We start from the raw sequence: 25,078 nt of genomic DNA on the forward strand, positions 1-25,078 counted from the left end.
GGACAACATATTGACTGTGAATACACATTTAGTGGGCTTGAGCAAGACACATCGCTAGATTGGATGGCAGCTGAGGAACGAGAATGGTGAAGGAATAGCAGCCAAAGAAGTGAACTCGCCTGAGGAGGACGATAATTGCAGAGGTGGAGCAATGCGATTAGCTCATGTAAAGCAGCAAGAGATGGAATGTTGCATTGCAGATCTGTGAGAGACGTGGTGAAGAAGTGGGGGCAGGCCTTCATGGAGAACAAATAAATGTACTTACGTCATGATGGTAACATGCAAACACGCACTCGCTTTGTTTACCGTTCCCACGCAGAGTGGAACCTGCGCATTGGCTCACCGGGTGCCTCCAGCAAGCGGCTGCTCAGCAGGCAACTCTCGGTGCCTCTCACGATGCATCCGCAGTCGCCCACGCTGGGGCAGCTCTCCCCTCTCGCAGAGGTAATGCGACTCCAGCCAGTTCAACGTATGTAAGACAACATAGGCCAATTATATACACGTGTAGCTAATTTGTAATTTACTTATATACCAAATGCCTGTACCACCTAGCTGCAGTGGCCTGTGCCCCAAGCCCCCTCCCCACACCGACCCCCCTTTTGAAGGCTCAGCCCCCCCCTTTATTAATTGTTAAAGTCAAGTGAGAAAAAATGTTGGTGCAATGTTTAACACCGGTGGTGATTTTTATTTTTATTGTTCGATTTTTCTTTTCTCACAGCATGCGTAGTAATAAATTACATCTATAGATAGTATTTTTTTCTCTCATTGCGTAGAATTTTCCATGGTTATGCTTATGAGTATAGATTTGTGCAAGAAAGGCGCCGCGTGTTTAAGCAACAACAACACGACTTGACTTGACTTCCAGCAAGGTGCTCAAAAGTGTTGCACGTGACAAAAAATAATAACCCATTGGCCAAAGGGGAGAAACAACTAAGAAGCAGAGGAGCTCATTTTGACAACCAAATGCATCGTGTAGATAGACATATATGAGAGAAAATCTTTGCCATAGTAGGCGAATAACTAAATTCAATGCAATGTATTTTTAGCACAGTTATTGGAGATTGGGCTTAGGCCATCAACTCACTGCCACGGAGAACCCAGTTGCGTTTCCAGTGGCTATCAACAGGATCTCAGAGTTTAGTGCCCTGACCCCTGGCCCTCCGAGGATACCGTTGGAAGATGCATGTTTCAGAGAAGCCCTTTAATGCACTTCCTCTGCCTTCTCATCAATCTCTACACCTCCAATTGATATATATGAAATGTAATATATATCCATTATATATAAAATATTTTTTTGTATAATATATATAACTTTATTGTGATAAAAAATATAGAGCCTTGGGCACCATCGCGAACACAAGGCAAACCAAGCCAAATAAACGCCGCCGGTTGATTAATAAAGGCTCTGTGGGCCATTTTTAATACAGGCGACAAATGCATTCAATATTTCAGTCTGTGCGCAATGATTCGTAGCGTATAATTTGTCACACATCTGTGTATTTTGTGGAGAAACATTATAAGTGTTCGGAAATATGTAATCCTAATAAATTGTTCGTGGACGTTTGTCATTTTGCAAAGAATGTTTTAGCTCATTTATGATGGAATCGTTAATGTGGTGTTTCATTTTGTCCCGTCTTTTTATTATGCACACTTAGAAACAAAGTATACATATGTACAATACCGATATAAAGAATAGAGAGAAGTGTGTTCTTCTTGTAAACTGGCATTCCACTTATGTTCAAGGACTACGGGACATTCCCTACAAATATGGACACAACATACAAAACTGAAGACAGTTTCGACAGTGGGACATTGGAAGGTAACTTTATGATTTACTTGCATGTATTATTCACTGCATCATCTCTCTGGTTTCGCAAAACACGAGGTGGGAATCTCACGCGCCAAGCGTTGGGCTTTTGCGTTCAGAGTGAAACTGTCGTCGATGTGTCGCCGTAGACGTGATTGTCGAAGGGGGACAGCCAAGTGGCAAGCTTCATGTGCAGCTCCGATACGACCAGACCATGCAACACGTGTGGATAATGGTGGTGCAGGTAAGCCTCTCTATCTCTTTGGTCTTTCATTCACTCACTGATTGAGAGAAGTAGAACGTTTGGTGTGGTCGTATTTTTGAACGACACCCGAAGGGAGGCAGATGAGAGACTAGAGTAGCAGGTAAATGTATATAATTCAAATCTAGGTAGTACAGGTTTCCTGTATATAAATGACAAATTAACTACATACAATAAAACCTCGTTATTTCAGTATTTGATCATTATTCGTAATTTGGGATAATTGGGCATGGCTGCGCTTTCGGCATATATACGGTGTATTAGTAATTTGCCATAAGCCGAATGGCCGTACCAAATGGTCCAATTTCGGCATGACCAAAACAACGAATCGGTCTGGTGGCAGTGTGCGTGGTGAGCGTTAGTGCAGATCTGTTGCTTTGGACTTTTCCTTGTTCATGCACTCTGTGCAAGCCAACCCTCTCAGAAATGTCATCTACACCTAAATCAAGAAATAATAGAAAGGGACTCGCGTATAAATATCTTAGTCTGCGAGACAAATCCACAGTTTTGGATCAAATTGATGCAGGTGTGTCAATGCATATGGTGTGAAAATAAAATAGAAAAAAGCACATTATTGGGGCAGGAGGCACTAGGGAGTACTATTGTAGATAATTCGGAATATTGGATAATTCGGCAAGGCCAGAGCCTCATATGTGTCGAATTAACAAGGGTTTACCGTATGTATTTAATTGGCCTATTTTTTTAATTTGCATAGAACTGGTTGGGTTGAATTTTGCCGACATCTGACCCACAAGGGAGTGAGTTCAAATCCCAGATGAGGGTTGACCAAGCCAATAATTTCCTTGTGGTTGCTAACGATAAGTGACATTAACCTGAAGCCAACAATTGTTTTCCACTAGATTAAGTCTCCTCTTCCAAATGAATGTGGAATTTCCACCATTGGCTCAGGGCTGTAAAAAAGGAAATGAGCAGGAAACTGTTAAGCTAATGATATTTCACTGACCGAAAGAATGCAGACTTTGTAGATAGCCATGAGTGGCTATTTTACTGGTCCTGTCACAGTAACGTACAGTTTCCCATCACTGACTCATACCGCTGTTGGAGAGAAGCGCTATTCAATGCTCATTCGAGGAAGGCATACATTTGACTATTTATACGGTTCTTGAAATTAAATGTGCCAGGGTCATGTATCGAATGATGAGCCGTGTGTCAGTGTTGGGACGGGGTTAATGGGTGTGTGCTGAGCCAACATCCTCAGCGTACAGGTGTAAAGACATGGCGAAAATCAGTTTGACAAAAACACACACTGCTTGTTTGCTGGAGGTTACTCACGAGTAGGCAAGATTGACGTTATCCACAGGGCTTTGCTGAGCATCAGTGTCCACACTCACTGAGGTCATCCTTAGCTCTAAGAGCTTCCTATGGGTTTCTTCATTAAACACGAAGTTCATTTCTTGAGCCCTTGCCACGGGTAGACGCAGGACCCCAATTCTGCCCTGAGAATGTTCATTTATTATCTTGGAGAATCTAATTGTAGACAAAGTGACATATGGGATAATATTATGCACTACTGTGTGATGGAGTTGACAACACTTTTAAGTAGGGATGTAGGAATCACCATGCCTCGTTGGTCATGACATTCGTTTGACTTTAAACACCACACTGGTTCGCGTGGGTTGGTGGAAGGGGTACCCATAACTGCGGCAATTTGCACTCGCCACTGATGCTAGCAGTGGCTGCGAACGCAACTCAGGTTAACAGGTTCATAGCGCATTGCTCTTCTCACACACTACTGCCCCCCCCCCCCCCCACTGTATGATACAATGGACATAATTATGTGACGTTCAATATTTAGCAAAGGGCAACATTTAATGTAGCCGAATATAACGCATGTAACATATGTACATATTTTATAATAAACCAAATGATATGTTTGAGAATGCCACGTCATTTTACCAGAGGTAAAAAAAAACACCTATTATTTTCTGTTGGAATGTCAATTAAGAGGATTTGCAGGGTATATAGCATTGGTTAGGACATCATTATTCTGACAAGAATATGGTTTTCACGACAACTTTTTTTTTGCTGAAAGGCTTTGATGAGGATTATTGGAAAACATCGATTAGTGTTGACACAACCTTCATACGGATGGTTACTTTAAAGAAGTGTGGATGCAGAATAAGAACCCAGACCATAATGATTATGGCACCTATGTATGTGGTGAATTTCTTACTTAAATATGCTGAAAATTACACCCTCGCCCATGTTCAAGGCATAGTTTTGTTATAAATCGTAAGTTTGAATTGTATGCCCTGCAACTGAGACTTGATTGACAGTGAACCCTCTCAGCCCAATCAGACATCATGAGGCTGACAGCAACCTTTCTGCGATGTTCAAAGCGAACCCCGAGGTTTTATATAATGGGCGGACTTTGCAAAAATACATATCTGGAGGGTATCCGTTTCATTTTTATTCTGGGTTACATTTAAAATGATCTGCAAACGCTGACCCTCCGTTGAAAGAGTCACCCAAAGGCATTTAAATAAAGGTTGCATTTTCAGGAGAACATTTTTATTTATAACGTAAGGAAATATTGCACCTGAGGGGACATGCTGAAGTCACTCGTTGTACTGCAGACTCGCAGCTTTGTCGCTTGAATCCTTTCAACGTCCCCATGTTTGTTTTGTTCCACCCTTTCATCTTGTGAACTGGATATTTTGCGTTGCTGTTAAATATCGCGATTTTGCCCCGTAATTATCTCTGTCCCCTTTTTGGAATTGTTTAATATAACTTAAAAAGAGTAGAGACAATTGCTGTAGTGCTCTGACATTACAGTGGGCATGCAACTTGTGTAACTAACCTGTGACCACTTCCTGTCTTATATGTCATGGAGGACAGAGATATCTCTGGCGATCTGGAGTTTGTCTCTGAGAATCAAGTAAAAATCTAATTTTTGTATTTCTCCCTTTGGGCTCATCCACGACCATTGCCTCGACTCGTGTTTGAACAAGGTCTTTGTTATCTTCACTTTCCCTGCCGGCCGCGAACCCTAACAGACGCCCTCGTCTCTCGCTCCATACTCCAAAACCAAATGCATAAATCATCGGCTCTCATCTATGCAACTCGCATCTGTCAACAGACACGAGGAGGTTTTGGAACACAATTTTGCCACGTTTTTCAGTGCAGTTTGGCGAAGGTAGCAGCTACCTGATGAGGGAATGGCATTGCAATCACGCAAGGCGCCTTTCGCCCACAGAAACACCCATAGCCACAATAACCGCAAACAATCACCTGCCATTGTAACCACCATAATAACACTACAACCACAGTTATCCACAGCAACACTCACCAACATTAAAACAACAAGTAATTGTGTAACGACTGTATAGGAATTAATTCCGATTCATGTAACATTCATTAATATGTAAAGCCTCCTTGGACTCCGTGATGGTCCCGTCTAGATGCTATATTCATGTACACTGCATTTGCCTTTATCACAAGCAATGCACCTTGCAGTGTGATGCCAGTGCGTAGGCAATATAGACACATGGTGTGCATCAATTAATGAAAGTGTGTAGTCTACATAGACACATGGTCTGCAGCGAAACCAGCATTTCAAATACATAGACACGTGGTCTGTAGTGTTTATACAACATTGACATAGACACGTGGTCTGCAGTGATGCCGACATTTATATTAGACAGATAGTGATATCAGCGTGTAGACCACATACGCATTGCGTGCAGGGATACCAGCATTTTAGACTTCGCCAACACATAGGTCTGTAGCGATACCATTGTTTATCTTACAGAGACTGATTGTCTGCAGTGCAATGACTGTGGAACACTGCCCTGCTCACCCACCATCCCATTGCTCTTGCGCCAGCTGTCTGCCTTAAACAACAATGTTCTGCTGCCTCTGGAAAACGAGGCTTGGCCTTGGCTATTAAACGCATTCATAGGTTACTTCTTAGGTAGACATGGACGGTTGGACCTTAATGAGGTTGTACAGATTGGAGCCGAGAATTTGTTCAAGGCCATTAAGCGGTACAACATAGGGTTGTGCCTGAAGTCATATTGATGTTCTAAATAAATCAACATAATTGCAGATGGAATAACAGTTGCAGCTCTGGCCTGTGTGCTTATTTGTGTAAAGAATGCCCGTGTTGTTGCATACACTCAGTGATTGCACGCATGCCGCCGTTGTTGAGAATAATTACGGAGTTTTTGTTGTACGCAAGAAAAAAAATTAATTTGTCAGCTGCAGCAGTGGATGCAGACATGCAGCGAATTTTTTTTTACCTCTGTGGTTAGAGATCCAATTACCTCGACTGAGCATATGGCATATGTAGGTCTCTAAGTTACAAGCAGATTCACGAGTCAATTACTTCACTAACTCCAGTACGTAGTAGGAGTAGAAATAATAGGCGCAATGTGACAGAGGAGCATTGCTCTCGCACCCCGTGTTATTTTCCCGGTCGCATTCTCGCCTCAGGTTCAAAACCTCGTGCTCAAGCCGAGCAAGGCCCCGCCGAGCATCTACGTGAAGGGCACGGTGCTCGCTGACAGGCGGTGGACGTTCAAGACCAACATGAAGCCCAACATCAGCGTAAGCGAGCCACGGTTTCCACGAAATCCGCTGGCAATCGTACTCGTCGGCCCAGTTGTCGGCTGGACATTCCATCAGTGGGGGTCAACTAAGGGCTCTGTAAATACTCGAGACCTGTCTCCTATGAGAGTATCAGCAGAGGATGTTTTTTGGGGTATATTTTTTCTCCCCCTTCCCCCCTCACTCAGGAGTTCATTGATTTAACTTTGTACTCTATTACTTAATCCTCGTTCAATGGCGAGGGATGAGGGAGATCAAATATGGCGCCTCACTCAAGGCAGTCACAAGGTCGAATGGTAAACAACGGGCATAAACATGCCCGTTGTGTATTACACTGTTGTACAAAAATACTTTGTTTTAAGTGTTTCGCAGACTGCATTATGAACCTGCCATCCGGAGTTCGATTGTCGGCCACGGCCTTCATCAGGCGCGAGTGATATCCGAAACCAGTCGAGGCTTTCCATCCTGCACCAACTTGCACTGACCAGTGTGGTGAAGTATGGTCAAACAACTCCCATGGCCAACATGGCATGGGTAGGCCTACATACAGCAGTGGATTGACAAAGGAATGTAAATTATATTACAATACTTTCAACTTTGCTTTCATAACTGGCAGAAACTGTTTAACTATTTATAGATTCATAATTTAGCAGAGAGATCTTGCGGCCATGATTATAACGGACATTTACATGCATGATATTAGCCCTTACTAACGTAGCCATTACACATAGCATCAACAGTTGCAACCTGCTCTGATTTGGTTTTATTTCCCTCACTATTTTGCTTTATTCTCTTTTTTGGTGACCCTGGTCACCCTGGCAAAATGAGACTATCCTTGACTATGCTCGAGTTCTCACCTGGTTTAAAAACAACAACAACAACAACAACAAATACACCAAAACGACTCGAACATAAAACTCCCTCAGCGCGAACGCGATGGTGGCACTTATCGCCTCGTTTCTCCCGCAGAACCCGAGGTACGACGAGATGTTTGTGTTCAACATTGAGCCCAAAGCGATGCAGACGGCCAAGCTGGAGTTACAAGTGGCCACCAGGAAGCCCCGCAAGGAGATCTTGGGGAAGACGACAATCAGCCTCCACAGCCTGGGAGAGGAGGCAACGGATCACTGGCTGGAGCTCTTCTTTCATCACGCCACTGTAAATAAGCTCATTAATAATTCATCCATAATACAGTTTTTTTGGGGTTAGATCGCGTAAATATAAATGTGTCGTTAAACCCGCCACCACCCGACGCAGCCAATTAGTACGGTTTGTCACGTAAATAGAACATGTAAATTCGGTACGAGTATAGCACAATCTGAGTATGACGTTTCACCCGTAATTACATGATGAAGCGATTTGTAACGTATTGATAGGAGGAAGACTTGATCCACACGGGTAATCGGATTTTCCGCGGAGAGAGTTGAAGGATAATGGGAAGAGTAATTAGGTTTGCTCTGTCTGCTCAGTACAGGTGGATATTTAATGGGAATTGACACTTGAACCAACATTATTTTTCCTTGAGAATCGTTGAGCAATCCGCCCTGTTCAACTGTCAGAAACGTCTTCATCAATGTCAAGTCAACAGTCATTGTTACAGTGGCATGAATCTCAGGCCTGAATCTCCCATTGGCCGTTCCACTTGCATTTGGGCCAAACATTGGAATTAGGTGTGTGTTACAACTACGAGCGTAAGTCATTGCCACATGCTCATGGCAACTATAAGATTAATTATTAGTAATAATACGTGTTTTCTATCAGCTCACCCACCTCAACGTCAGTGCCCTTTGCCCACATGCATCCACAGCCCAGAGGGCATGAAGATTAAATAACTGCACACGTCTGCCCGATGTCTCTCTGCATCCCACCCGTTGGTGTCTGCCAACATGCTGAGTGGCAGTTCCCATTATGAATTCAGAAGACATTGAGAATGCACGTTAGCGTTCAGACCCGAGCATCCTGCACCTAACACATCGACACAGTGATGTACAGTACAGGCAAAAGCCATCAAAGTCAATCAACTTTAATTGGGGTGTTAAAACAATGTTGCAAGTCTCTTACATTTTCCGCACCCCCCACCTCTTTCCACACAGCAGTGAAAATGGAAACACCACAAATAGTTAGTTAATCGGTAGGTCACATGTGGTGGGGGGTAAAGTGTGGATACTCCCACATATGTTTTGTGTTTAGTTCGTTGTCCTTCCCCCGCACCACATATGAGCACGGTTGGCTACGTACGGTACGAAAGAAGTTAACACACGTGCACACATCTTCAAAGTCGTCTGGCCAACACGGAAACGTTATGACCTCTAGATTGGCTCTGTAGAGTTTTTAGTGCAGGGAATTCCTCTAGCAGTGCTGTGAGCAAGACATTCCAGGGCTGCACCTTTACCACCAGCTTATGGGCCATCTGGATGAGTGAAAACACGTGAGTTTTCATGCACGCCAACTGTCACTCAATTACGATATTCCTTTAGTAATGCAGGCGCATCTGATCCACTACCAAGCATGTAAGGATCACAGCACTATCAGTATCATTGTGCAGCAGTGTAATAGGGAATCATGGTAGATTCGTAACATGGGGGCGCTGATACCAACACACATTGGGCCGTTAAACAACGTTGTTAGTGTCCGTTGACTTGGTGAGTGTATCCCCTTTGATGGCTCGTTGATATCTCAGAACAGATTAATTACTTTAATTTCAGCGCAATGAGCTCAGAATACAGAGCTGCATTTATTACACAAAATAACCATAAAGCCTGTAATTCTGTAGAGGTATCCTAGCTTATATCCATAGTATATATATGGCAAGATACATCATACTGTCTCGTTACGCAGATGCACGATACTCAGTTAATGATATTGCCAATATTTATAGCATTGTCAATTTGTAATTTGTTTATTTAAATAATATAAGCAACGATTCAGTTAACAATCTTTACTCCATAAACAGTCACTTGATTATATGAATGGCTTTTTAATGGACATAAGGCTCCCTCAAATGAATCACGAGCTACATTTATTGCCCTTTTATTGTTTTCGGGTAAAGGTTCATATTAACGGCCCATCACAATCTCTTATTCAGCAGATGCTTAATAACATATTTTCTCATTAGGGGGGAATTGAGTGATGGCACAGTGGTTAGCGCACTGCGCTGTGAACCTGGCAACCTGAGTTCGATTCCTGGCCGTGGCTGACATCAGTAGCCAGTGATATCTGAGTTCATCCTGGGTGCCATGGGCAATCAACCCCGCTGACTGACGCAGCATGGGATTGATTGTCGATCTATCCAGCAATTGTTTGGCAAAGGAATATAAAGAACGAAATCAATGGGTTTTCTCGTTCCATTTATTTCGTAAAATGCTGATGAGTGCATTCCGTGCCGCGGGTAACTTTGAAGTCTTATTGTGAGCGCCTGCATTGCAGATGGACAGAGGGGAGCTGTGTGTGTCCAGCTGTCTCGACCTGCAAAAGGACACCCTTACGCTGCACATTAAGGAGGCACGCGACCTCCGCAAGTCCTACTCGACCACCCCAGGCAGTGAGTCACCTTAAAGGAAACGGGCGTGCGTGCACGTATCCACACCCACGCGCGCATGCCTCCACATAACCAGAGCAGCGAGTCTGAGCCTACCCATGCCGTCAGGTGCGCAAGGCAGAGCCAAGAGATTTCCTCATCGAATCTATCCTGGGTCAAGGTGTTTCACATCTCGTATGTCAATATCAAGTGCTGTCGGTTTTGATGTTATGGAATGATGAAATGTCCTTTTCGCTGATTGCCCTGACGACAACCTCTTTAACTTCGAGTAGAAAACCTCTTTTTTTATTCTGTCGTTTTATATTTTGAGCATGTGACCCAAGCTGGTCCATCGTTAACATTGCGTTTCTGCAGAGGCTGCTGGTCTATTCCTTGCTCTTTTTTAACGGCACGTGTTGATACATAATCTGACTGTTTGACGAAAACAATAATTAATGGATTTCTTTAGTTTATTGAGGCGTATGCAACATCTCAATGAGACTATTGTCCGATTATTGTACTCTTGGCAAATAAATAATATGTAATTCAAAAATACTGCATTATTGTTTAGTCGTAATTGTATTACTGTTGTTCATTTATTGTCAGTTGTTCTTTCATGTTGTTTAATGCTGATATGGACATCCGATTTTTAATGATAGATGTTTTGATAGTTGGTTGAGATGTTTATTGTATTTGTGGCCCATATCTCCCTTGAAAAAGAGACTTTTGGTCTAAACGGGCTTGCCCCTGACTTAGAGGATACAAAATACGACGTGTGATGTCATAAACTGTGCTCTTGAGCATAATTTAAAATATCAACTCAGGGCAATTCAAATTTAATTAAATGGCTTTTGGTACTGCATTAGTTTAACAAAAATACTCGTCGATAACAACATTTTTTTCTCAATAATTTCGGCCCTTTGTTAATCCACTGCTGAATGAAGGCCTTCCAACAATGCCAGTGATGGGTGTCGTTTGGCCATACTTCACCACGCTGAGTCAGTGCGGCATATAAATCGGGGGCTCAGAACTTGTTCAAATATCATGGCTAGGAATCAAACTTCGGTGAACATTTCATCGCTCAAAGCGAACACCACTGCATCAACCCTCTGCCGTGAATTTGTTTGGTAATACTGCATATTACAAACTGACATTTAATCTAAACAATACTGGTTATTGATTAAATATGATTAGAATTGCTTTGGAAGTGAAGTAAACTTAGTACCTTGGACAGCCTGGGTAATTTTAATTTTTTACCTACGTGACTTTACCGAAAAAACCTAAGAATATGAATAAGGAGACAATGATTAAGCGTTTGTGCCCTCGCCTTCTCAAAGGAGCGTGACGTAGACTGTGTAATGCTACTGCAGCATAACACGGAGCCCCGCTGTTGGCTGGGCCAACTGAGAGTGCGCTGCGCTCTGAGGCTGGGTGCGGGGGGGTTACCTCCGCAGTAAATTGGATGGGAATGTTTGCCCGCAAGGCGCCGGCTCCGACGCACGAACGCTCGTGCGTGGCGAAGGATCGAGTCTCTCTCGTCGGCACAGGGGCGCATGCTGCGTGCCCTGCGCCCTTCATCGTCACAGTCTTAGCTTTGAAGATTGCTCTCTTCTCATCATTGAACAGTAATTGATTTAAAAAAACAAGAAACCCGAGCTTTTCGTGTGCGCATGGGCAGAAGATGCATTTGAAACTTAATTTGGAGCTTTCGTGACTGCAGGAATTACTCTTTGGTTCTTTCGGTAAAGTCACGTATAAAGAAAACATAATACATTAAATAATAGCATACGACGTTTACCCACAGAGAGAGAGAGAGAAAACAAACTTTAAACTTCCCCGTAGAAGTGGTTCAAACTAACCACTGAACAAAGACGGTCACTGCATTGCGCACTTTCAGATGCGCTTCTGCGGCCGTCTGGACTGTTCTTCCTTCTGATATTATGAAGCCACTGTAACTAAGAACTTTTTAATATCAATTGAAAACTTGTTTTAAAAACTGCTCTTTGTGTTTAGTTTGTTGCCCTTCCCCCACACCTTCGATGAGCATGGTTGGCTACATATGGTGCGAAAGAAGTTCAACATTACATATATAAAATTTACTTTTTAACAATGCGATGTAGCCCAATCAAAAATCGGTGACACGGTTGAACGACATTTTAAAGAAAATAATTGGTGGTTCGTCACAACTGGATGAGCTTCGTCAGTGGGTGATTTTAGTTCTCGTTTAATAACCTTCAAATGTAGCTAGTTTATTTCATTTGCAATGTGGCATGCATGGTTTATTCTTAGAGTTTCGGGCCTGTATTGCAATTGCGAAAGGAAATAGCTCAAGTAGATACAGTTTACAAATGCCTTATGGAAAAAAATGTGTGTTTTTGCATGAGTGTATGTATTCACAGAGTTTATAATTGATCATCCTCAGCATCCATGATATAGGGCGCTTTTTTCTGGAAGATTTCCCTGTTTTTTCCTGGATGTTTCTGTTGCGCATCGTCACTTTAAGATGTTCTTTGTTCATGTTTTGTCTGTTGCGGTTGCACCCGAGGTAAGAGCCTCATGGCTCACAGGGCTATACCTAATAAATTAAACTGAAAACTCAAACTATCTACTGTTTGATGATGGCCACCTGAAGCCATCTCTCACAAGCTTGCGATGCAAAAATCCCCAGCAGATATAGTTTCCAAATGCCTTCGGGGCACAATGCGCATTTTATACTGGTGTGTATTTACACAGTATGTATTTGATAACGTGTTATACATTAATATTAATAACATTTAAAAATAATCATTTAGAATATCTGAGACAATTTGAATTTTCTTTACAAGAGTCAATAACAGCAAGTATGTAATGAAAATGCTCTGATATTTGTTTGCACACATGCACACACTTGCACACACACGTGCACACACTTGCACACTTGTACGCACAATAGATGCATTCGTGAAAGCCACCATGCTCATCGCGGACAACAAGATGGAGAGGAGGCAGACGCCACTGAGTGCCGTGGTACGTGGCGGCGTCAGCTGGAACCACACCATCAGCCTCCCGGCCGAACACCGGCACCACAAGTTCCTCGGAGTGAGCATTGAGCTGCGGGTGTTCTACCGCGACTCGCTCCGCCGGGCACACCTCCTGGGCCAGGTATGTGTCTCTCTCCGTCTCCAGCTCTCTCTCTCTTTCTCTCTGTGTGTTTCTTATGCCCCAAACAACAATGAGCCCCAACCAAATGTGACCTTTTGCTGCACAATAGCCAAGCGCTGTTTTTTTTGTGACGTTCAAACCCATGTGCGCGTCGGTGAGTGATGTCAATTATATAATCTCAACAAATACTGTACAACTAAATATCCACCGCATCGCGCGCTTTCACATGCGTCACTGGAGCTATGCACTTTAAATCTAGATCGACAACTCATTTCTTTAGAACTGCTTTTTGTGTTCAGTTTGTTGTCTTTCCCCTGCACCCCCGATTAGCACAGTTAGCGACATACCGTACAAAAGAAGTTCAACATACATACATGTTCTAGAAGAGATAATAATCCGATATTTGGGACATAGTGATCAAGTCTATCCTTGTAAGTAGAAAAATCCTGAAACCGAAAATTGCAAATTTGGGCCCTCCATATAACAAAATGCAAACCGCAAGAGTGCAGCCCTGCCATTGCTTGCTAATGCCACTGCTGGCAGAAAGACCTCCACTAGAGCAGCTTTACAGAACTCATAGATATGGGTGGTGCTCACATTTTACCTCACCACACGCGATCCTGTAATAAACTGTGGTGAACCCACTTGTACTGCTGAGTGGACAGAGGTGAGAGATTTAAGAGAATCTTGCCCCATTGGTTCAACTGCCGCACCGGGAGATCGAACCTTTGACCTCTGTACTGCAAGTCACGTGTGCGGACCAACACACCATGGCAGCATCTCTCCCTTGGATAAAAGTTGAAAAAAAAGTGTTTTTTCAGTTTAACACATAGTAGGCAAACGTGACCAATATCATCCATAATATGGGTTTGTTTTTGTGTTAGATCGCGTAAATATAAATGTGTCGTTAAGCCCAAATCTGGCTGTCACCTGATGAAGCTAGTTGTAATTACTGGTGAAATGTCGTACTCAGATTGTAAATGTTGTGGATTTGCAATGTAACCCCAAAAAATTACCAATATTATGATTGATTTTCTCTTTTAAGCATGGGGCTGCGATATTTTTTTTTATCTGGAGGTTCGGTGTTTTTGAAAGTGTGTGATGCTAAAGCTGATAAAACGCAATCAAAGCAATCTTTTTTGAGTTAAACTTTCATGGATATATCTTTTCAACACGTTGCTGTGTATGGACACGTGTGTGTTGATACTCTGTTCATGTCTGTGTATGGGTATACATATAATCATATGTATATGTACTCGTGTGCCATGACGGCATTCATAGGCACTTGCTAACTAAACTTTCCCCAACAGTCTGTTCAGGCAATAGGGGGTATCGTTGTCTTTGTATTTATGTAATATGGACAATTTGTTCAGATTTTCGTATGAGCTAATACTGTTTTTCACATTTCTTTGTATTCATACGGTAGTTTTGTGTAAATAATTTATCACGTACCTTGTAAATACACGGCCAGTGTGTGAGTTTAAAGACTTTGTATGCAGTGAGTAAAGAACATTGAGTTACATCTGGGTTAAAAATAGGATCAGAATGTTCTCAATTGCCTGTCGCCTCTGATTATTGTTACCTTGCACTGGTCTTGCCAGGAGCAGTGAACTTGTAAATTGGACAACAAATCATTGCGAGAGTACAACAGGGATCTACTGCAGTAAAACTTTGCGCTCCAGTATGCCCTATGTCAGGGGTCGGCAACCTACGGCTCCGGAGCCGCATGCGGCTCTTTACGGGCTGCTTCTTGACGATATGTACGTATGTACAGTATGTACATAGATGCATTGCGGCTCTTGAAATACTGAATTTTGTACTGAATTGGAAAGAAATGGCTCTTCTTGTTATCTTGGTTGCCGACCCCTGCCCTATGTGGTAGTATATAGTATACCTTTGTGCACTCCATCATATCAATTACTGTGTGTGCATTTGTGAGAGCTTTTCATTGTTGTTCTTCCTCATATGGGCCGCCACGGTGGAGAGATGTTAACTACCTCGCCTGGTATACTGAAGGTCCTGGTTTTGATCCCAACCCTGACGCCTGTATATTTGGAGTTTGCATGTTCTCCCCGTGGTCGCGTGGAGTTTTATCTGTATCCCCCGGTTTCTTTCCTCCACATCTAGATACGTGCCTTTAGAGTATTGGGCTGCTATAAATGTCCACATCAGTCACTTCGCTGACCTCTCCTTTGCGTCGTCTTTGAAAGAGAGCTTCATAGCTCAGTTGGCCTTACCTGGTAAAATAAATGCAGTTCTCGCCACAAATAGTGTTTATTAATCTAAATGTGTTTTGCTTCCATTCAAGTTTGTAAGGCTCTATACTCTTAGTTTTTTCGGTAAAGTCACGTAGGTAAAAAATGAAATTAAAATTAATAAAAAATAATTTAAATTTCATTTTTGACCTACGTGACTTTACCGAAAAAGACTAAGAGTATGAATCCTTGCAGTCGCAAAAGCTTCAAATCTAGAATTTGTAAGGCTCTGTCAATTTTGGTGCTGCAGTAGTTTTCGCATACTTTGCTTGGAATTCAGGCACCTGAGCTCGAGTCCCGACCCAGGGCTAACATGAGCCAGCGAGTGATAGTATGGTCACGTGGTGCTTGGCCGCCCCTCTTTCACTGTGGTGGTGAAGTATGGTCACGCAACTCCCTTGGCCAACACGGTGGGGGCATGCCTTCAACCAGCAGGAGATAAACAAAGGGCTTTAAATGGCGTTCTTTAATTGTCGCCATTTGCTTAAAAACGTGAGGGTTTATTTATAACATTTTACGTTACATTTCTTTGTAATGCAATCGTTTTTTTAAATATTCATATTTATTTGTGGGTTGTCTTTGTAGAGACTTGTTGTTCCTTTGGGCTCTCACCTGGTTATAAAGGACGGAAATAACTTCGGTCAACACCCAGGGTGTAAAAATAATAAATAATAACCCAACCAAGCGATACACTCGTTGTTCTGTTCTGACAGACAAATACATCACAGGGAATACCAGGTTAACGACGCATTTCTATTTACTCGATCTAACACAAAAACCTTTATTATAATTATTATGAAGGTTTCACACCTGCCTGTCATTTATCATGACGGTAAAAAAAAACAGGGAGGCATTCCTTTCAGTGCATTGAGATAAATAAAATCAGCCTCATGTTGTACATACCACATCAGCCTGTTTTAAAAGCAGCGTTGGTGCTCAAATTAAAATGAAACTTAAAGAACTTGTACTGGTAGTGATGTGGGTACAAAACAAAAACAATCGTCTTCTTGGTTCTTTCGGTAAAGTCACGTAGGATGGAAACAAAACAATAATAAAATAAAACATAATAAAATAATTCTCACGACGTTTCGGCCACAACGCAAGCAGGTGAAGACCAGGTCTTCACCTGCTTGCGTTGACCAGGTCTTCACCTGAGGACGGCTGCTTGCGTTGTGGCCGAAACGTCGTGAGAATTATTTTATCATGTTTTATTTTATTATTTGTATTGTTTCCATTCTACGTGACTTTACCGAAAGAACCAAGAAGATGAATCCCTGCAGTCACGAAAGCTTTAAATCGAAAAAAAAAAATCGTGTTCAGCCATTCATTCAATCCACTGCTGAACGAAGGCCCTCCCAATGCCATGTCAGTAATGGGGGTGGTTTGTCCATACTTCACCGTGATGGTCACTGGGTTTTGGTGACAGACGGAGAGGGTGCAGGATCGGTTCTGTGATATCACCCGCCACTGACTTTAGTTGTGGCCAGGAATCAAACCCAGACTGATGGGGGCCATCGTGCAGTTTGATAACCACCGCACCACCACTTCCTCCAGGGTCAAGGTGGACAACGCGGTATTAATAAAGGCTTGAGCAATGCAATTGAGTACGAAAGAATACTGCTAATTACTGCATTCAGCACTGAGAGAGACTGCACAGCCAATGCTTTGCAATTACAATTCCCGTGCGCAACTGCCGGTCGTTGAAATCCATACATCACATTGCGAGCGCGCGCGTGTGTGTGTGTGTGTGTATAATGTGTGTGTGTGGGTAGCAGTAGTGTAGCAGTTAATGCACTGCGCTATGAACCTGGCAACCCAAGTTCGATTCCCACTCGTGGTCAACACCGGTGATGATTGCGTGAACCGGTCCAGGACCTTTCCTTTCTCGACTCATCCTCAAATGAGCACCTGTTGCGGCGTGTAAACATCATCACTGGGAAGACAATGACGGCCGGGTGTGGTGTTGGGCACGCATCCCATCGCGTGCCGTGCCAGATTCCTTAGGCGCTCGCTAACAGCGCTTGCTCCAAAAGTTTGCTAACGCTATTAGGGGGATCTTTGTCTTTGTAATGCGCTTTTGACAGGCAGAGTGATTGATACATCTGACGCGCATGTGTGGTGTGGCCAATGCCGCGAGGTTGAAATTAATTGGGCTTTCATCAGTTAAATTTGCCAAAGTGAATGGTGCACGGATGCTGTCGTCCGTCGTGTCAATTATAAATAACGAGGCTCCGGAACGCAGCATATTAACCTGCCAGTTATCATTACTTCAGTATGAACTGGCAGTTCGGGAAGTGAAATTTATCATGGTAATTAAATTTATTTCAGCAGGAATGTCCCCGTTAGACGTAGATATCTAATTTGCGCGAGGGTTCTCGGGTACATGATTTAAAAATGTATGTTGAGTATAGAGTATAGTGTCCGAATAATGTGTAGTGGCGCTCTCATACACTGTGGCTTTAGCGTCACACTCCACGGGATGTGAATGATTTGGCTCGCTGATTGTGAGCATCATATGTTTGTAAGAGTTAAGCACAATATCTCGTGGAGTGTCGAACTTTAGACTGACCCCGCTCTGAATAGACCAGTCGCGACCTCGAGGCTGTATTATTTGGGGGCTGAAATTCGTTGTTTGGCTTTTGATAGAACGAGTTATAAGTATGTACTCAACTGCTGTACAGTTGTGCAATATATAATCTGTCTAGCTCTTCTAGAACATCGTTAAACTTTGCATCAGTCACTTAGTCAACCACAATTGTGTATATTTAAAGTATGAGACCTGGGTGCCAGGCAGCTTTGTCTGTTGATGCTGTGTGCATTGCTTTGCTAACAGGGGTCAAGTCAAAGTGGTTTGCTACTCAAACGAGCATGGGGTGATGCTCGTCTTATGTTCACGGCACTGAACGAGTGGTGGAAAATCCACATTCCCACTTGAGTAGGGATTTAATCTACAGGACAAGAGTTGTTGATTCCCTACAAAGCGGTACTTATTTTAGCAGCAACAGAGACACGTTTTCCTCAGTCAAACCCCAACCGGTTATGGAATTCATGGCCTTCTGATTGCGAGCCACATGCTCGCACCGTTGCACCACCTGGCACAACGATACGTGGCTTAAAAGGGATGATCGATAAGTTAGTGTGATAATGCCACTATTAATATTCGTGCGTCGGGTGAAGCGGTGACAGATTGGTTACCCAAATGCACTCTGAACACGGTGACCTGAGTTTGATTCTTGGTGACGGCTAGCATCAGTGGCGAGTGATATCTGGTTCACCAACCCCGGCTGACTGGTGTGGTGACGTATGGTCAAGCAATCCTTTTGAATGGCATGGCGAGGCTTTAATCGATTAATTGATAAAGAGCTTAAGTATATTACTTATTATGTAATAATTGTATCGTGGGTGAAGCAATGGAGTACTGATATGATGATATTTCAGGAGTCTGGAATAATTAATTCTGTATTTCTTCATCTTGGCTTCTAAACTTAGTCGACACATAAAGAAGAATCCATCATGACACGAGTATTTCTATAATGAACCAATTACATAAGCATACTTTCTCGCAGCTCCCAGTTGAAGTTAAACATTTAAAAATATTTAATTGCCCATTAAATGAGTGCTCCATTTAACTTTTTTTTACCTTGAGCCGGGTCATGAGATGTGGATAAAACATAATCCAACAAATACATCAACGCCGCACACGTGAGTTAAGAAATAAATGCCCCCCCCCCACCCTCTGAAAAGTGCCGAGTACCCGATCGTTGCTCCTACGTGAATAGGGCAGTGGCAGGATGTTAACTACCTCGTCTGGTATACAGGGGGTCGTGGGCTTGATCGATCCCGACCCTACCCAGAGGGCACCTGACCTCGGGCTTGTCGTTCTTGGAATATCTGTACCGGGTTGGTGTTTAATAATAATAATAATAAAACGTTCTAAATACTGCAAACGGGGTCTGTGTGGAATGCATCAAAACAGTTTTTATCGGACAGACATTGGCCTACAATGGTGCATTGAACTGAACTCTTACTTACAATGATTATTATGAATGTTATGGCACACGGGTGAACACTCAGCGGGTAAGTGCGTGATGTTAAGAATGCGCCTTCACAGGGAAGGGCAATGATTATTGAGCACCAAGGTGTATTGAATAGGCGGGATGGTATTTTCCATTATTTTCCATCTGTACTTAAAGCGCCCTGAACCAGAGCCAAATGAAACGTGCAAGCCTGCAGGCATAGGCGTGCGATGGGCACTTTAAATCCGTGCTCGTGGCAGTTTGGGAAGGGATATTGATATTTCACTCTGAGCCTGGAACAATGAGAACACAGTGTGCTGTCGTCTTTCCCGAATGTCAAACGCTCTTGTTTATCAGTGGTTTATATATTTTTTAAACACCATATTAAGTAAAACTTTATTGTCTTGTTTTTCTGATGGATATGTGGTCGTACATGCTCGTGTATGTATTATGTACTGTATGTTGAACTTCTTTCGCGCCGTACGTAGCCAACCGTGATAATCGGAGGTGCGGGGGAAGGTACAACGAACTAAAATACGAAACAAGCAGTTCTCAAGAAATGAGTTTTCAATCTTGATGTAAAAGTGCACAGCCCCAGTGGCGCGTCTGAGAGCACGCGGTGCGGTGGATATTTAGTTGCTGGATATTTAGTCGGTGGATATTTAGTTGTGCAAATGTTATTGCACTGCCCTTGATCCCCGGTCTGCCTCTTCAGATTTCCCATCTCCGTTCCACGGCAATGTCGCTCTACGCCCAAGCGGCAAGGGAGGTCTGACTGTGGCGTCCTTTCCTCAGGGCAACCCCCTGGGGCCAGGGCATTGGTGATGGGGGTCCACCACCTTTGTCAAATCGATCACTGCGCCGCCTCCCGTATTCTCCAACAATGCAGCACTAGCTCCCGTGACGGAACAAAGAAGGCGCTTTTAACGAAGGGTACAGAATTTGCCCGGGGCTAGAAGAGTAACTTCAGACGCTGCCGGCTGCACACAGGTCCGTGCCTCCACGTCGCCCAGTAAACAGGCGCATTCCGTGCTCCCCACGGCACCCACCACCCACCCCAGTCAACAACAATGCCCCTTGCCCCCCCATATACATTTAATGTCATCATCATCGGCCATGATGTATCCACTGTTGAATGGAAGACTGGTAGGTTATACTCTCTTTCTGTTGTCTGAGACCACCTTCACATAAGCATCCATATGTTGGGCCTTTGCTATTTAAATGCGAGCGTATTGCTGCTGGAGGTCGTATATGTTGTGTGTGATTTATTCTGCTAAAATCAATATGACTCCATCCGCCTTCTACGATCAGAGTCGTCTAAGCCGCACCTCAAGTCGACGGTTCGGTGGCTCAGCGTTCAAAACATCGCCGGGGAGATCCTGCCTCTAGAATCAGTCGGTTTCTGTTCTTCAATATATCTCTCCGCTGAGTCTTTACGGTGCCATAGTTTCGACATTCAGGCACATGACTGATTAGGTGACATTCAGGCACATGACTGATTGGGTGACATTGTTTAACCACGAGGTGTGAGGCACGCAGCCCCCCTGCAGGGCCAGGGTTGGAGGGAGACTGGGTCCCCTCAAGGCTCAACCCCCCCCCACTTCCACAATTTTAGTCAAGTCCAAAAATGTTGGTATTATGTGTAACGTCATCCTTTCCTCATGTACATAGGGGGGTGAAACGTCAGCCTTTCCTCGTATACCAAGTGCGTATGAGAACCGGGGTAGAATGGACGATAACCAATACAGACCGTACGTCGACTAATTATGTTCAGGGTGTAACATTTATTTTAAGTTTGTTTAACGTTGACTGTGTCGTAACCTCTCCCCCCATTTAGACAAGATCACGCTACAGGGTTGGAGTCACGTGGCACTTTAGAAGTCACCGTAGAGAAAGGGAAAAATGCTTAGCTTCACAAAATGCTCCCATAAACATCGCCTTATATATATGCATTTTATAACAGTGGTGTTGATGAATGTGTTGAGTTTTTCACTTTACAGTGAGATTCGTAGTACGTACAATAAATGAGTTTTGTAGCCTGTAGCATGATGACGGTTATGCGAAATACACATGTCCAAAATAACCCACATTCTAACTCACCCTATTGGTTAATTTATACAAAAACAAACATTATTCTGATAGGTACAGTATGTAAAATATCAAAGCTCCTACTGTCATCACATCTTTCTCTGTGTACTGTCACATCAAAATGTGCACTTTGTGCTCTGATATAACGATGCACATTCTGATTTAACTACGTACACTCTGTACTGTGACACCACAACTTGCTATGGGATTTACTTCAGAAGTAGTGCTGTGATGTCAACTTCCCTGGACTGATCTCTGGTGCGAGTCGTAAGGGTGCCAAAAACATTTAAGTTAACTGTTGAGTCTATTTTAATGTGCAACACGGATTATCCCCGTTGAGCCAGTCGCCCAGCTATTTGACAAGGGAGATCCGTGGTGCGTGAGCACAGCAACAACAAAACAAGAACGTCAGTGTTGCAGAGAACGAGCACAGGGTCCTTGAGGAATATTGACGGTGGTACGCAAAACACATGCGAGTCGTCAAAAACAGTACAAATGTAATATGAAAAAGTTAGGTATAGGTCCACGTAAGCCATATATTTTAGTATAAGAGTGACATGGACACAGCGCAAGCACGTGGGAGCGAGAGGCGCGAGAAGACGTTAGGTACAGGTGCGTGCAGGTAAGCTGTGTGTTTTGGTCTAATTGGAAATGCCTTTGTCACGTGACATGAGACTGATGACGCAATTGGAGTGGAGTAGATGAATGTTGGTCGTGAGTGCTTCAGGTGCCTTCCACAAGCGAGCCAATGACAGCAGCGGAACGTACAGAGATGGGCGTGTGCTGTCGTGTGGCTCTCTCTGATAGGTTACCTTGGCATTTTGATTCTAGTTGACATCGACCCTGTCTGTGTGTGTGCGCATGTGTGTGTCTATGACACGTGTGTGTGTGTGCCACGTGTGTGTGTGTGAAGTGTCGAGAATAGTGCATCCACTTGTAATTTTCAAGTTGGTGATAGTCGAGTAAGACATTTCAAAGCCAGAGTCCTTGGGTTAATAATGGATTTGCTTCCTAATGATATGTTGCGTGAAATGCACACACGCAGGCAGAGTAATAAAATGTTGTTTCTTATTGTAAATTGGAAATTGACCTTTCCATCAGGAATTCTTCATGAAAGAGTGATGGAGAAGGGACATTGCCCAAAATGTCACCTTTTATAAATTTGTTTACTTTCCTTGTAGGGCAGTGTAATTGACTAACGTGTTCGGTTTTTTTCCAGTTATTTGTGCTTTGTGCGCCACTGCCAATGCCGTATCGCAAATACAATAGCCACAAGGTGTTATTGTTTGGTGGATATGTTTTAGAAGATGTACAATATAGCACAGTCTCCCGTTTGCAATTCCGCCTATAAAACTTCACAACTTCCTAGAACTGTTCTCCGCAATGCGCTCGGAAATAAAAATAACCGCACGTTTTTACAATCGTCAAAAACACTCGCTTAAAAGTCGCATCATCTCTTCGATCAAGCACAATGAGCGGAGCAAGTGTTTTTTTTTGTCGTTGTTGTAACCAATAGAAAGTCTTGAGTTACAAACTAAACTAAACATAACAAAAAACTTTCCGGCTCTAAAGTTCATGCAATTTTCCGTTGCACCAAAGTGAATACGGTCGGAAGTGGGTTAATTAGCCATGACGCACATATGTAAGCGCCTTCATGCTTCCACAAGCATTCCTTCATGTCCGTGACATTTAGCTTGGTATTGATATGTGGGGCATGCTGAGATGACGTTTTTAAAATATATTTTGGTACCCAAGCCCAAGGTTGTGGGTGTGGAGCGCTGGCGCTGAATCGTGGGTTGCGAGTTCTCAGAAATGTTGTTAACTCGTTTGTAAACCTGTGATCAGAGCCGGCCCAGCCACTAGGCGACCCTTGCAATTGCAAAGGGCCCCGTGACCAGCAGAGGGCCCCCCTAGAGTCACTGCTAGCTAGTGGGTGAAAAAAATCATACATCAAAGGGGCCACCAACCAAATTTTGCTTAGGGCCCCCAAAGGTCTAGGGCCGGTTCTGCCTGTGATATCATCAAGGAGTACAATTCATCATGCAAACTCTGGTCATCCTCACAGCGGCGTTTGGCTAACCATCGAACGAAGACGGTCATTGCATCTCGCGCCTTCAGATGTTCTTCTGCGGCTGTCGAGAACGCTCTTCCGTCTAATATTATGGAAGCCACTGGAGCTTTGTACTGTTAAATCTCGATTGAAAACTATTTTCTTTAGAACTGATGTTTACGTTTAGTTTGTTGTCCTTTCCCCGCAACTCCGATTTGCATGGTTGGCTACAGACAGTGCGAAAGAAGTTCAACATACGCCCAAACAAATAGGCAGCAGACAGGCCAAGATGGGCGAGAAAGGGTCCCGGGACAGTAGTCTCCAAGACAAAATCAGAATCGGAATCTTTATTTATACTGGAGGAATCTGATGAGCTCTAAAGCTCTTTTCACAGATGTCCAGTAGCAGCGGGTCAGAACATGACAACAACACGCAATATAACATGATAGAATTGAAAAGTATATGAAAGGTAAGTAAATCACTCAAAAAGACACAAATAAAACTAAACTTTTTGATGTTACCAGGTAAAGTCCACTAAGCTATTATCGGAATCAGAATATTTAGTCATACTGGTCGAAACCGATTAGCTATAAAGTTATTTTTCACAGATGTCTAATAGGGGCAGGTTAGAACGTTACAACAACAAAAAATACAAAAACACGATGTTAGCTTATTTTATTCAGAAGCGACCTGGGAAGCTTCAACAAATGTAGATATATATAAATTTAAATGTAGATATATAAATTTACTTCATTGCTGTATAACTTATAGATTGGATGTAGTATATTTTATTTTATTCAACCAATAACATGTAATAGTTACATACTTGGAGTAGACATTTTTTTTGAGAACACGTTTATTATTTAAATCATATATTTTAATGTAATGGCCATATATACTAAGTATGGGCGCCATGGTGGTGAGATGTTAACTACCTCGCCAGGGATACAGGAGGTCCTGGTTTTGATCCCAACGCTCAAGCCTGTATATTTGGAGTTTGCATGTTCTCCCCATGGTCGTGTGGATTTATCTCCGAGTCCTCCAGTTTTTCCCTCCACATTTAGAAACATGCGTATAGAGTATTTAGCTACAATACAATTCCACTTGATAAGCCACTTCGTTGGCCACGTTGCTTCTGAAAAATAGCTATATGGCTCAGTGGGCCTTACCTGGTAAAATACAACATAGTTTATTAAATAGTTTATTATATGATTATATTAGAAAATGTATGTACATACTGTAATGCACTGCGGACCAATATACTAGACGTGATTTGGCGATTCAATTGTGCGCCAAAGAATCAACTATTGTCAATATATTTACACTATACGCGAATGTGCGCAGTGATTAACGCACTGCGCTTTGAACTCTGT

The 25,078-nt window shown here is 43.1% G+C and overlaps 1 protein-coding gene across 1 annotated transcript in view; it reads left to right on the forward strand.

The window, feature by feature from the left end:
- Positions 1 to 25,078, forward strand: part of LOC144937003 (synaptotagmin-6-like) — a 39,016-nt gene that overhangs the window by 9,722 nt on the left and 4,216 nt on the right. The window contains exons 5-11 of the mRNA XM_078864242.1: positions 320 to 444; positions 1,744 to 1,819; positions 1,957 to 2,051; positions 6,525 to 6,638; positions 7,608 to 7,796; positions 10,065 to 10,179; positions 13,088 to 13,296. Of these exons, the coding sequence (XP_078720368.1) occupies positions 320 to 444; positions 1,744 to 1,819; positions 1,957 to 2,051; positions 6,525 to 6,638; positions 7,608 to 7,796; positions 10,065 to 10,179; positions 13,088 to 13,296 (923 nt within the window). The remainder of the gene's footprint in view (positions 1 to 319; positions 445 to 1,743; positions 1,820 to 1,956; positions 2,052 to 6,524; positions 6,639 to 7,607; positions 7,797 to 10,064; positions 10,180 to 13,087; positions 13,297 to 25,078) is intronic.

This window comes from Lampetra fluviatilis, chromosome 18 (assembly GCF_964198595.1).
Source record: "Lampetra fluviatilis chromosome 18, kcLamFluv1.1, whole genome shotgun sequence".
Classification (NCBI taxonomy): Eukaryota; Metazoa; Chordata; class Hyperoartia; order Petromyzontiformes; family Petromyzontidae; genus Lampetra; species Lampetra fluviatilis.